At 39.4% G+C, this 14,096-nt stretch overlaps 2 protein-coding genes across 5 annotated transcripts in view; both read right to left on the minus strand.

Moving 5' to 3' along the window:
• Nucleotides 1–7,855, minus strand: part of LOC127449171 (rap guanine nucleotide exchange factor 4-like) — a 52,183-nt gene extending 44,328 nt beyond the window's left edge. The window contains exon 1 of one of the 2 annotated variants that reach the window (XM_051712409.1): nt 7,685–7,845. In XM_051712409.1, coding sequence (XP_051568369.1) covers nt 7,685–7,779 — 95 coding nt within the window. In that variant the 5' untranslated portion in view covers nt 7,780–7,845. Of the gene's footprint in view, nt 1–7,684 lie in introns of both variants that reach the window. The other variant, XM_051712412.1, reaches the window with a different exon arrangement.
• A 3,809-nt stretch (nt 7,856–11,664) lies between these two features.
• The window catches only part of LOC127448871 (ras and Rab interactor 2-like), a 33,990-nt gene continuing 31,558 nt past the window's right edge, over nt 11,665–14,096 (minus strand). For all 3 annotated transcript variants that reach the window (XM_051711763.1, XM_051711762.1, XM_051711764.1), the window contains one exon: nt 11,665–13,797. In XM_051711763.1, the coding sequence (XP_051567723.1) occupies nt 13,501–13,797 (297 nt within the window). In that variant the 3' untranslated portion in view covers nt 11,665–13,500. The remainder of the gene's footprint in view (nt 13,798–14,096) is intronic.

Below are 14,096 nucleotides of genomic sequence, written 5' to 3' on the forward strand. Positions count from 1 at the left end.
GATTGAGAGAAATGCAGCCACATAAAGTTCCCCTTCTCATTTTGTTTAAATATAGCAATGCTTCACACGTCTTAGCTTGTTAACTTGACCTGAACATGTGTGAGTGTGTGTGTGTACACTTGTGGAATAAATTGCTTCACTTAACAAAGTCAGTGTGCCATAATTCTGACTCATTTCATACAGGAACACCTCGCTGTTATGGAAATAATAACACAGGGAAATTAAGACTTTATAAAGAAAAAACGTAACAAATTTTTTGCAAAACAGAGGATATTTCATAAGGAAACTAATCCAGTTTCCTACATTCCACAAAAAGATACCAGCATGGTGTAGCCAGGTTAAATAAAAAATCTAGACCTTTTCTAGAACAGATTAAGGTGGGTCATTAGGCATTTTCACACACCTGTTGAGAAATAAAAAAGTCAGCTCTGGCTATTTCCCAAAATGAGAAGTTACAAGTAACATTACAGGAAAAGCTCTGTTTTGTTGCTATGTGTGAACAAAGCCCTATGATTAAAGGTTTGAGCATGTACAAAGTACATAATAAGTCAGCCTTGGGCCAGTCATAAAGTTCTGACATACAGTTGTGCTCAAAAGTTTGCATACCCTGGGAGAATTGGTAATATATGTACCATTTTTAAAGAAAACATGACTGAGCAGGCAAAACACATTTCTTTTATTTCTTATGGGATTCATATTCAACTGTAGGTTATAACAGAATGGCACAATCATAAAACAAAACATGGCAACAAAGAAAAAAATGAAATGACCCCTGTTCAAAATTCTGCATACCCTTGGTTCTTAATACTGTGTATTGCCCCCTTTAGCATCAATGAGAGTGTGCAGTCTTTTGTAATAGTTGTCTATGAGGCCACAAATTCTTGCAGGTGGTATAGCTGCCCATTCATCTTGGCAAAATGCTTTCAGGTCATGCAAAGTCTTTGGTTGTCTTGCATGAACCACACGTTTGAGATCTCCCCAGAGTGGCTCGATGATATTAAGGTCAGGAGACTGTGATGGCCACTCCAGAACCTTCACCTTTTTCTGCTGTAACCACTGGAGGGTCAACTTGGCCTTGTGCTTAGGGTCATTGTCGTGCTGGAAAGTCCAAAAGCATCCCATGCGCAGCTTTCGTGCAGAAGAATGCAAATTGTCTGCAAGTATTTTCTGATAACATGCTGCATTCATCTTGCCATCAGTATTCACAAGATTCCCTGTGCCTTTAGAGCTCACACACCCCCAAAACATCAGTGAGCCACCACCATGCTTCACAGTGGGGATGGTATTCTTTTCACAATAGGCCTTGTTGACCCCTCTCCAAACATAGCGCTTATGGTTGTGACCATAAAGCTCTATTTTGGTCTCGTCACTCCATATTACAGTGTGCCAGAAGCTGTGAGGCGTGTCAAAGTGTTGTCGGGCATATTATAACCGGGCTTTTTTGTGGCATTGGCGTAGTAAAGGCTTCTTTCTAGCAACTCGACCATGCAGCTAATTTTTGTTCAAGTATCGTTGTACTGTGCTCCTTGAAACAACCACACTGTCTTTTTCCAGAGCAGCCTGTATTTCTCCTGAGGTTACCTGTGGGCTTTTCTTTGTATCCCGAACAATTCTTCTGGCAGTTGTGGCTGAAATCTTTCTTGGTCTACCTGACCTTGGCTTGGTATAAAGAGATCCCCAAATTTTCCACTTCTTAATAAGTGATTAAACAGTACTGACTGGCATTTCCAAGGCTCTGGATATCTTTTTATATCCTTTTCCATCTTTATAAAGTTTCATTACCTTGTTACGCAGGTCTTTTGACAGTTCTTTTCTGCTCCCCATGGCCCAGTATCTAGCCTGCTCAGTGCATCCACGTGAGAGCTAACAAACTCATTGACTATTTATACACAGACACTAATTGCAATTTAAAAAGCCACAGGTGTGGGAAATTAACCTTTAATTGCCATTTAAACCTGTGTGTGTCACCTTGTGTGTCTGTAACAAGGCCAAACATTCAAGAGTATGTAAACTTTTGATCAGGGCCATTTGGGGGATTTCTGTTATCATTATGATTTAAAAAGGAGCCAAACAACTATGTGATAATAAATGGCTTCATATGATCACTATCCTTAAAAGACAGTTTTTTTGCATGATCAGTCATATTTTCAAAATCAATGCCAAAATTTCACAATTTCTGCCAGGGTATGCAAACTTTTGAGCATAACTGAAGTTGATGCGATTGCTCCATGCAGTTTAATACCTGTTTAACAAATACATAACCTGAGATTTCTGATGAAATCACACAAAAAAGGACTTGATTAAAAGAACTGCATAAAGTCTTGCATAAAATCTGCATTTTCCATTTTACTTCTTCTGGATTCTGTGTTTTATGTTTTAATTAAATGTTATCATCAAAACAGTGTTTAATCAAATACATAAAGCTTTAATCAAATAAAAGATAATAATAAAAAAAAAAACAAAAACAAAAAGCAATTTTTTTTGGTCAAATAAAATGCTGCACAACAGAGCTGCACAGTATAAATGAAAACATTAATGAAAAAAATCTGATTACTTATGGCACAAGGCTGCTACTGTATGACTGAATCACAGTGTGCTGATATTCAGTACACTTGTTAATTGTAATAATAATAAAAATAGTAATAATTAAAAATAATTATTTTAATAATAATAAAACCATTTATTATTAAATTATTGTTATTAGTAGTATTATTGCTATTACTCTGAACATTAAATCTTTCTATAGAATAGTAGGGTAAGATGGGGGAAGATGCCCCCTGGGGTAAGATGATGGATGTCTATGGAGGAGATGCTTCACAAAGCTGAATAAACCACTTTTGTGAGGAAACGGCTCAACATTTAATGAATTAACCGCCTGTCCACTAATCTTTAACATGTAACGTCAACTTGCATTTTACGACAGTTTGCTGATGCTGTACAAAAGAATGGAGAGAGCCGTAAACTGACACCTTCCTGTCATAAAATCGTCCGTGACTTCTCTTATAAAACAGCAATTTATTGATGAGCTGTTTTCTCACAAAAGTGGTTTATTCAGCATTGTGAAACATCCATTCAAAAAGAACGGCCTCTTGTCTCCTCGCCAGTGTACCACCATAGAATGTCTATGGAACGGCCGTGTTATGCTAATCTATGCTAACCTTGAAGGTTTCTCTATCAGAAGGGCTTTGCTGAGATCTCAGAGCAGCACCGGAGTTCGTGTGAGGGTTCACAGTTACTCATACATTATTAAGTATGACTGTGAGCAGAGCGGCACCTCTTGTTCATTCTGCATGCAGCGCATATAGACTACATTTTATTTAATGTGACGAGGAGGAGGGCATGCCCGGGGCATGATGAATTGAATTGTGTGTTTGTGCTGATTAAAGTTTATTTATATTATTAAACCGTTCAGCCGGTTCCCGCCTCCTCCTTGCCCATCTTTACTTGTTACATTGGCGCCGAAACCCGGGAAGGAGGAGGGATGCGCTGTCACCGAGTCCTCGCCGCTGCCATCCTGACAGGGGAGCAGCCGCAACCGTGGCCGTCTGCCTGGGGACAGAGGGGTCGCTGCCGGCCGCAGAGAGTCGGAGGAACAGCTGTCATCCGCCGAGAAAGGGGAGGAGCTGTTCCATCTGCCAGGGCTCGGAGGACTCGCTGCCGACCACCAGGGGAGGAGCGAGCTGTTGTCCGCCAGAGGTCGGAGGAGTAGCTGAGGACCAGGTGACCGGCGAGTGAGTTATTCTCTCTCTTTCTCTCTCTCTCTCTGTCTCTCCCCCTCGCTGTTTCCCTCTCTCCTCTCCCTCCCCTCGTCTCTCCCAGGGCTCCAGAGAGGCGGGAAAAACCTGCCGGCAGAAGAGGAGTATGTCATGACGGAGGTTTTCCTGGCCTAAATTGGGCGGCGGAGGAGTGTGACAAGGGGGAGGGTGTGGCCAGGCCGTGACGACGCACGCCCGGCGCTGAATTGTCGTAATCAGCTGGGAGGGGGATAAAGACGAGCCGGGAGTGCCAATTCAAGAGAGAGAGAGAGCACACGCGGCCGCTGTGTGTGTGTCCATATGTTTGTGTTTAAGTTGATTAAAGTTCATTTATGTTATTAAAAGTTACGTTGATTGTTCAGCCGGTTCCCTCCTCCTTGAACACCTTTACCTGCTACATTTAATTAAACGACATTCTTCTATTTAATGATCACACTTGGCCTTATCAAGATTTGAATTTGATTAATTATCATTGATTTCATCAAAAAATGTCACATCCCGTAAAATTCTACCGAAATGAGAATCAAGGTGATATCGTACCATTTTTTGTTTTTGGCATTGTAATATTTTGTTAGTTTTTTCATATATTTAGTTTATCGCGCAATCCTACATTGGAGCAATTCAAGCTTGAAGTTAGGGTTGGGTGATTAATCAAATTTTATTTTCAATTATGATTTTGGCTTACGATTATGAAAACAAGATAATCGAGATAGAATGATTATTGTGCCGCATTTCGTTTCGTAATGAAACACCCCGGCATTATATCTTTAAAGCTTCCTTTATTAAAGTTCAAATAATAAGGAAGCAGGTTATGAAAATAAACTCCGAAACTGGCATTTCTCTGTGCGGTCTGTGCCGCATCTATGAGTTGCGTGAAGTGACCGGGGCAGAGATTGAATCTTCTCCTGGCTGATGCACACTCTGGGGACGCACGTCACTCGCACGTGTTTGCTGCAGTTAGATTATAACGTGATGGCTCACAACGTAGTGAATCATAATATATGCGTCACATTCACTGTATGTATCTTATCATGAAGGAAAACAGCTATACGCAGCTCTTTTAAGAAGAGAAAGTTTGTTTTTTGTGAGATAAAGATGGATCGAAGTGAACATAAAGGTGAGAGAGTGTAGTCTTAGCCCATTATACACTGGAACAAAATACGTTTGTGATTAGTCTTTTTTGGCTTGTTTACCAAAAAAATATCTAAAATTCCTTTAAAACAATGTACATTAACTTTAGGAGCTATACTGCAGAAGAAAAAAATGTTATCAGAGAATGATGAATAGGCTACAATATTTAATCAGGGCTCGACATTAACGCTTGTCCATGACAAGTGGATTTTTGAAGGGGAAAATACCCGCCCGGACAAACAGACTGATTAAAACGTCAATGACAAAAAAATAACCAGCTATATTTGTGATTGCCTAGGCCTGTGTCACTTATTAGAAAGTTAATATTCTTATTCTGCTGTTGAAAACAATCCAGAGCACGTCATTTTATCATTCGCAAGTGATCTACTAACAGCTGCGCCCTGTTTGATTGACAGGTGGCGTATGTCTGTGTGCTGAACATGCGTGTGTGTTCCGAAAATGCATAACATAGCAATGTATAGCCTTTATTGTACATGGTAGATCTTGCTGCAATAACATGATGAAAAAGTAGATCTCATTCCATAGAAGTGTGAGCATCCCTGCTGTAAATTATGGGGATGGAGGCTTTTCTTTATTTGACTACCATACGAAACATGATATAACCACCATATGACAAAAGCCTCCTCCCCTACCCAGTGCAGTTTACATTTCAAGTTCAAGGAAATCCACTATTAAAAAGACAAGTTTTTTTTTTAAGTTCAATAAATGCATGATGTTTCCAAAGTCAATGATTAATCGTGTTAAATAATCATGATCCATTGGGGCCTGGGTAGCTCAGTGGTAAAGACGTTGGCTACCGCCCCTGGAGTTTGCTAATCCCAGGGCGTGTTGAGTGTCTCCAGCCAGGTCTCCTAAGCAACCAAATTGGCCCGGTTGCAAGGGAGGGTAGAGTCACACAGGGTAACCTCCTCGTGATCGCTATAATGTGATTCGCTCTCAGTGGGGCGCGTGGTGAGTCGTGCGTAGATGCTGCGGTGGATGGCGTGGGCCTCCACATGTGCTATGTCTCCATGGTATCGCACTCAATGAGCCACGTGATAAGATGCATGGGTTGATGGTCTCAGACGTGGAGGCAGCTGAGATTCGTCCTCCACCTCCCGGAAAGAGGCGAGTCACTACACCACCACAAGTACTTAGAGCAAATTGGGAATTTGACTTTTCCAAATTGGGAGAAAAAGGGGAGAAAATCCAAAAAAAAAAAAAAATAATAATAATAATAATCGTGATCCATAATCGAGCAGCCCTATTTGATGTACCACCTGTTTTCAGCAGGGGGCAGTAATAGGTATAGCTGTATAGGTAATGTGCAGGCGAACAGACAACAAACCACACTCAGGTTTGCTTGACAGTAGTGACAGCACATGAGTGACAGCATTCTTGCATTCAAACACAGCTGGACAGAGCGCAGTTTCGAATTCAGGGATCTGAAGATGTGTTTTTCTATGTTTCAAACTACATTTAACTTGACACAGCAACCTAAAAACGCTGTGTTTATGACATAACACAACCAAAGTGAGACGCTCCAAAGGCGTCTGTCTGATGCATGTGTACATTGACACGTCCTTAGAAAAGCCCTTGTAATAAATATATCACAAAATGGATTGTTGTGGACAGTAGGCCAACGATAGGCTTATGTTCAATAATATGGAAATAAATAATTTATTGAATTCTAAAGCCAGTTTTTTTATTGTCATGGCAGAATTTTCATTTTTGAGTGAACTGTTCCTTCAAGGCCACGTCCAGTAGGGGAACAATTATTCTGACAGGTGGCTTCATCCTTTGTACAGTGTGAATATCAGTGCAGGGAAAGGTAAGAATCAAGTGGCAATCTAACCATCTCCACCTTCCCAGCAATTTTTAACCCTTTTATTGGCAAGTATATGCTTAAAATAAAACATATCACGGACACTGGAATTTTTTTTTTTTTTTAATCTGACATATCAAGCTCTTCCTGTTTTTTTTTTAATAAAGTAAGATGGCAACTTTTTAATCGCAATACACTATTCGTGGTGCCACTGATCTTTTGAAACTGCTTGGACAGCATAAAACTTCGCATTGAATTCATTCTACTTCTGTTTGTGTGTGTGTGCATTTATTGATCTCCAGTGTGCATCCTGGTGTTGGATGCTCTGATGTTAAACACACCGCAATGAGACCATAGAGAATCTTAAAAGAACCATTACATAAAGATGATCTGCTCAATGAGGTTTAGAGAGTCCATTAAAAACATCAGCCACTGAAAACCCATCACACCCGGTAAGGTGATCTCACTTTTTCCTCCCATCGCCATGGTAACCTGCAGGGATGGGTCTAGGAAAGGAGGGGCTGTGGTTCAGAGAAGGTATCAGATATTCTTCTCACCATGATCAATACCTTTACTTTTACTGGAGGGCTAATGAATAATAAACCAAAAGTCTTGTATGTTAAGAACAACAACACATCTAGAGTAGGCTAATTATAAAGTATCCTGACAGGTTAACTCATCTGAATGTAATAACCTGCGGTACATTGGACACACACACACACACACACACACACACACACACACACACACACACACAAGGAGTCCGATTCAGTGCTGCAACATGCTGCAACCCTTCTGCCTGAAAAATATTTTGGTAGACAAAAGCTAACAGACAAAAATATTCCAAGAGCTTTCAAAGGATGCCCACATGACATTGAAATGAGATGACACTGACAATCCATTACATAGAAAATCATACCATTGATTGTGCCTGATTGACCGAGTAAACAAATAAGAAAAAGCCTCTACATACTCTTTTTTTCTTTTCTTTCTCCTATTGTCCATAGAAGCGTGCATACATGCCCATTCAAAGACAGGTGATGCATCAGGAATGCGGGATTCACGCATTTGTCAGTCACCTTGTTGCAGCCCCTACGGACATTAAAACGAATAGACCGTACATTCGCTTTCGGACCGGATATGGTCTCTCTCACCTCTTATCCAGGCAGATGATCCACTCTGAGGAGGCCACGGAGTGCGCTGAGGCATGCACCGTTACCATATTCGCCTCGACCGGTGTGAATCTTGCGTCGCGGACCGCAGATTTCCTCAGTACGAGAGCATCAGCATCGGTTCGTTCCCCCTCCCCGCCTCTGTCGTCAATTGGATCGCTGTGGCGTGGACTCGTCGTCACCACGTCCACGCACACAAGACCATGCGAGTGACAGTGCGAAGAACAAGTCACATTCAGAACAGTCTGAAGTTATCCTTTGCAGACTACTGCATTAATTAAGGTTTCTTATAGTGGAAATAACGTGGTTGAACCACTAAGTCCTAATTCGAGTATCCCTCAGCCGACGAAAATCAACCATGGTTTTACTGCAGTTACATTTAGTTTAACCATGTGTAGTACGTGTAGTAAAACATTAGGAAAAACTAAACTAACCATGGTTACTACAGTCATTAGGCTACTGCACTGATAGCACACGTACATCACCCAGTCCTACAGTATTTTCACTTGTTTGCTCATTTGCAATAGGTCTTTAAGTCATATAGTATGTCTGTCTCGGATGTCAATAAGACATTCAGCAGATGTCTATGAGACGTTTAGAAAGTTTGTAAATCTGATCTTTTTAAGATGTTTAGCAGATGGTAATTAGATTGTGATGCTTTCCAGATGAAAAGATCTACAACAGACATCTCGGAGATGTACATGTGCTATTACCATGGTTTCTGCCACACAAAACAACATGGTTACTACACCCTGATGGCACACTTACATCTCCAAGATGTCTGTTATAGAACTTTTCATCTGGAAAGCATCACAATCTAATTAACATCTGTTAAACGTCTTAAAAAGATCAGATGTACAATCATTCTTAAATCATAAACATAAAAAAAGACATCTGCTGTATATTTTATTGACATTCGAGAGGAAACGTCTTATTAACGTATTGCAGATGAACAAACAACGTAAAAAAATACATCTTCCAGATGTAAACGCATCAAACAGAGGTCTGTGTGATGTTCTTGTGCTGTTTGGGGAGTATACATGGTTGATGTCCTAAGGGACAGTCCCCTGACACACATGTACATCACACAGATGTGTATTTGATGTGTTTTTACATCTGGAAGGCTTTTTCTTAATGTTGTTTGCTCATCTGCAATGCATCTATAAGATAGTTTTCTTTTGGATGTCAATAAGACATTCAGCAGATGTCTTTAAGACGTTTAAGATTTAGAATGTTTGTAAATCTGATCTTTTTAAGATGTTTAGCAGATGTTAATTAGATTGTGATGCTTTCCAGATGAAAAGATCTAAAAGAGACATCTCTGAGACATACGTGTGCTATCAGGGTCAGATTATGGATAGCATTTGACGTAGAACGTACTTCTTCGCCATTAATAAAGTATGTTTTCTAGGTATGCAGATGAGTATGACGCGAAAATAATTTACTCCAGTTTGGTTAAACAAGTAAAATTTAACAATAAGGAACTACTTTCATGGTATATAGCACTTATAATGAAAAAGGGTCTCGTGATTCGTGGTTCTACGCCTTTTTTCTTTTAAATTCAGTGTTTTGAATCTGACGGCTCCTCAGCTCCCGTGGCATTATGGCAGCGTCTAAATATGCATACTTATATATAGAATGCCAAAAGCAGTATTTCAATAGAGTAGGGTATCCAGGGTGTCCTCAGTATTCATAAAACAGTAGTCTAAGTGTGAAATAGCTGGATGACCTACTACTACATTCGGCGAGATTCTAAAGTGCGCATCCAATGGACACTATACTATTTCAATTTAAAAAAAGAGTTAGGCGGCTCTTTTCAACTGTAAGTACATACATATATTTAACTAGAAACATGGTCCTTGTGGTTAAATTGTACTTGTTTAAACCAGAGTAGTGTATTTCCACGGTTTTTGTTACTACGTCATATATTCGGGTATGTCCACATTCCCAGATGATGTCCAGGAATGTATTCATACTACTCACCTGTTAACCTAAAGAGCATACTTTTTTAACAGACAAGAAGTACATTCTTCACCAAATGCAGTACATACTCTGACAGCACAGAAATTCAGACACAGCCTATCAGATAGCTACAACTGTCCAGAATCTCGAATAATATAGGAAGTCATCTGGGTGAATTTCCGAGGATTTGGACATACTACTCAATTGATGTACTGCTTTTGAAATACCATATTGTAACATATTTGGATGCAGGGATTGTTTTAGACGCTAAAACAAGTGGGTTGCTTGATATCACGATAGCCCCATGGAGCTGCATGTTCCCGTAGGATCTGAGGCGAGCACACTAAAATTGTGCGATGCTCCTTTAATGTTTTACAGATTGACTCATGCCACATCATATCACTGCTGAGTTCTGACAGCGGTGGTGCTGATGCTGCACTGTCGCCATGGTGACGGGCATGCAGTCAGTGCAGATGCAGCATCTCCACTGCGAGTTGGCAGTAGAGGAGATGCGAGGCGCTGTCATGCACCATGTCCTACTCCCCAGGGGTGACACAGCTTGAGTAGAGACGGGGACTACTCTATTTTCCGGATTTGTTGATAAACATTGTAGTAGCGTTCAACATCAGTCATTGATAATGTTCTTCTTGCACTCTGACTGAAACTAACCCGAACAGGGTCACCGGTAATTATTGTAATTTTCTCAATAAGCACCTTGCACAGACCTACATTACCAGTCAAAAGTTTAAACACACACACACACACACACACACACACACACACACACACACACACACACACACACACACACACACACACACACACACACACACGTTGGTGCAGCTATCATTTTGAGGATTACCATATACATAATGAATTTTATACTGTATGAACTATAGATTCTATCCCCTAACCCTAACCCTACCCCTAAAAAAAACTTTCTGTATTTTTAAATTTTCAATAAAACATCGTTTAGTATGTTTTTTAAGTGATTTGAATTATGGGGACACTAGAAATGTCCTCATAAACCACATTTATAGCATAATACCCTTGTAATTACTAGTTTGTAACCTCCAAAAAAGTCCTCGTAAACCAATTAAACCTGCACCCCCCCCCCCCCCCCAAAAGTAGCACCTCAGCTCTGCACACTTTCTCAACCAACTTAATGATGTGCATTAACCTAGGATGCTTTATAAAGTATTTGAGGGTTCCCATGTATGCTGGACACATGTTGGCTGATTTTCCTTCACTATCTGTTTCAAATGATAGATTTAAACAAACATAAAATGTTAGTTTCAGTGGCGTAGACAAGGGTGGGCCGGGGTGGGCCTGGGCCCGGGCCCACCCAAATTAGACCCATACCCACCCAGAATATTAGAGATTATTCTTTGAATTCAAATATATATTTATAACAGTTTAAAATGCATAAATTCTGATTTCTAAAAGTGTGAAAGAACTGTTTGAATGCGGTGCTTCTCTGTGGTTAAGGAAAATGTGGTAAAAAATATAGTTCGGCAAAAACTTGGCCCATCCATTTTTATTGAGGCCCACCCAAAAGTAATTTCCTTGCTAGGCCCTTGGTTAGTTTTGTAAAAACAAAACTTCATATAAGAAAAATGTAGATTTGTCTATATATTTCTCTTTGATTGAAACATTTTTTAAAACCACAAGAAATATAAATAAACATTTTTTTTGGACTGGTGGTTTACTAAATGTACTATTTGGATGCAAAAGCACATTATCACTCTGATGTTACAGAATCAACTGCTGAGATGGTAAAAAAAGAAAGAAAGAAAGAAAGAAAAGGTTTGAGATGATGAAAAGAATAAAAGCACAGTTCTTTATTACTTGCAATGTAAATTCCACCAAATGCAATAAAATATACCCAAACTCAGGATTTAAATGATCATTAACAGTTCAGGAAACAGGCCAAAATAATTCACATTCTCAGCACTTGGTGCATCAAAGATGTTCTGGCACAAAATATTTTTGTATAAAATGTTTACAGTACAGCACTATCAGACATTAGGCTGAATTATAAGGGGCAAAGTGTTCTTTTTCACAAGAAGAAAGTGTGAAAATATCTCAGCTTCTCAAGCTTCTTCAGCCAATTTAACAGTCAGCAAGGTCACACTAGAGCCAAAAAAATCTGATACCCTCTGATGAAACAAAACAATCTCACAGTGTTTTTGATAGAGAAAAACAACCACATGATCTCGCTGCACCATCTCTGTAAAAGGTTCCCCTCACAGTGCTTAGTGAAATTTCACACCATTCTGTAGATGTGAGAGTCCCGTGACAGTCACAGCAGAGGTGACACTTCTTCCGAGAATGCAAAAGCTCTCAATGTTCAATAGTCTGATTGCAAAAATAGTTTATAGACTATTTACAGAACTCAATTTAACTAGAGAGGATCCCTGATACCTTAGTATTTACAAACAAAATGTTACAATAAGGCCTTCAGTGCAGTGCTGGCATTTTTGGTGGCAGACACAATGCAGAAATAATATTGACTCAAAGGGAGAACATGTATAGCCTACTTCTCTTTATGTACATTATGATACCCATGAGACAAATTAATGGCTAATATATGCAGAACATTTTATAAACATTTCTATTTAAAATATAAATTTACATTTTAGGAAAGAATATTTTACTAATCGTACTTAGAGGTCTGTGTGGGCATTAAGCTGAAGTCTGAACCTCAAAAAAAATTTTGGTCGTTTTCCAGTAAAAATATCTAAACAGCCTTAAAATAAGACACATTTACCTGACAAGCAAAATTGCATAAGATATTGATGGGATCATATACTCCCCCTCATGCCGTCCCAGATGTGTATTGACTTTCTTTCTTCTGCAGAACACAAATTAAGATTTTTAGAATATCTCAGCTCTGTAGGTCTACTCAATGCAAGTGAATGATTACCGAAACGTTGAAGCTTCAAAAAGCACATTAAAGCAGCATAAAAGCAATTCATATGATAACAGTGGTTTAATCCATGTCTTTTTGTCACCATTCACTTGCACTGTATGGACCAGAGCTGAGATATTCTTCTAAAAATCTTTGCTTGTGTTAAGGCAGAAGAAAGAAAGTCATACACATCAGGTATGGCATGAGGGTGAGTAAATTATGAGAATGGGTATACTAATCCTTTAAGTCTTGTTTTCAGACAAATGTAAGAAAATGTACTGGGGTTTATGCTAAAAAACAAGGAAAAGCTATTTGCCAATGGGATATGAGTTTTATATTTTAATTTTCTGTAAAGCAAAATCCTCAATAAATTTAATTTGACTTTTCTGAAAACAAGACTTGGTATCTTACATCATTTTGCCTGACATATAAATATATCTTGTTTTAGGTATGTTTAGATATTTTCACAAAAAAAAAAAATGACCCTATTTCATTTGCTACATTCTTTTTTTTTTTTGGCAGCATGCCCTTCAACAGCAAATCTTTTATTCTTTGATCTTTATACACTTTCCTTTAGGTCACACCCTCACTTACAATTTACTGCAACTGAGCGTTCAGACAATATATTGGTTTCTAGATAAAGCAGTGAAAATGAGTAAACCAGGAAAGACCCTAATTTCATAGAAATCTTGTTTTAACAAAAAGCAACATCCCTCTTCAGTCTGCAGCACAGCTTCCATGGTGCTATTGAGCAAGAGTGCAGCCATTTATGTTGAGTATCTTCCTGTAGACAAAATAAAACGGCTGAGGGTGCGGTCGACTATGTAACTCTGCCTTTATCCACTGAGGGTGTGTGTCCGCAGACAATTGCTGACTGCTGTCGTTGGCCAAGAGAAAGAGCCCGTAATTTTCAGGATCTGACACTTGGAATTTGAGGGCACAAAGGCGACACACCTCTTCTGTAGTGGCGTAGGGCCGCACCTGCAGGGTTTTAGCTGTACAGCCGCTATCTGCCTTCTGCAGAGCCACTCGTAAGTAATTCTAAAGCACAAACAAACAGATTTAAAGGGGATATTAAAAAGGACATATCAAGGGATGATTTATCCCCAAACATTCTGCCATCATTTACTAACCCATATGTCTGTTGAAGTCCATTTGATTTACTTTCTTCTGTGGCACACAATAAGAGAATGTCCAAGCTTCTGTTTTCCATAGAAACCAAAAAAGTAGTCTGTATGACTTGTACACTATATTTCAAGTACTCTGAAGCCATACGATAGCTTTGTGTGAGGAATAGACCAAAATGTATCTTCCATCCTAGTTCTTAAAGGGGTCATAAC

Source organism: Myxocyprinus asiaticus, chromosome 12 (assembly GCF_019703515.2).
Source record: "Myxocyprinus asiaticus isolate MX2 ecotype Aquarium Trade chromosome 12, UBuf_Myxa_2, whole genome shotgun sequence".
Classification (NCBI taxonomy): domain Eukaryota; kingdom Metazoa; phylum Chordata; class Actinopteri; order Cypriniformes; family Catostomidae; genus Myxocyprinus; species Myxocyprinus asiaticus.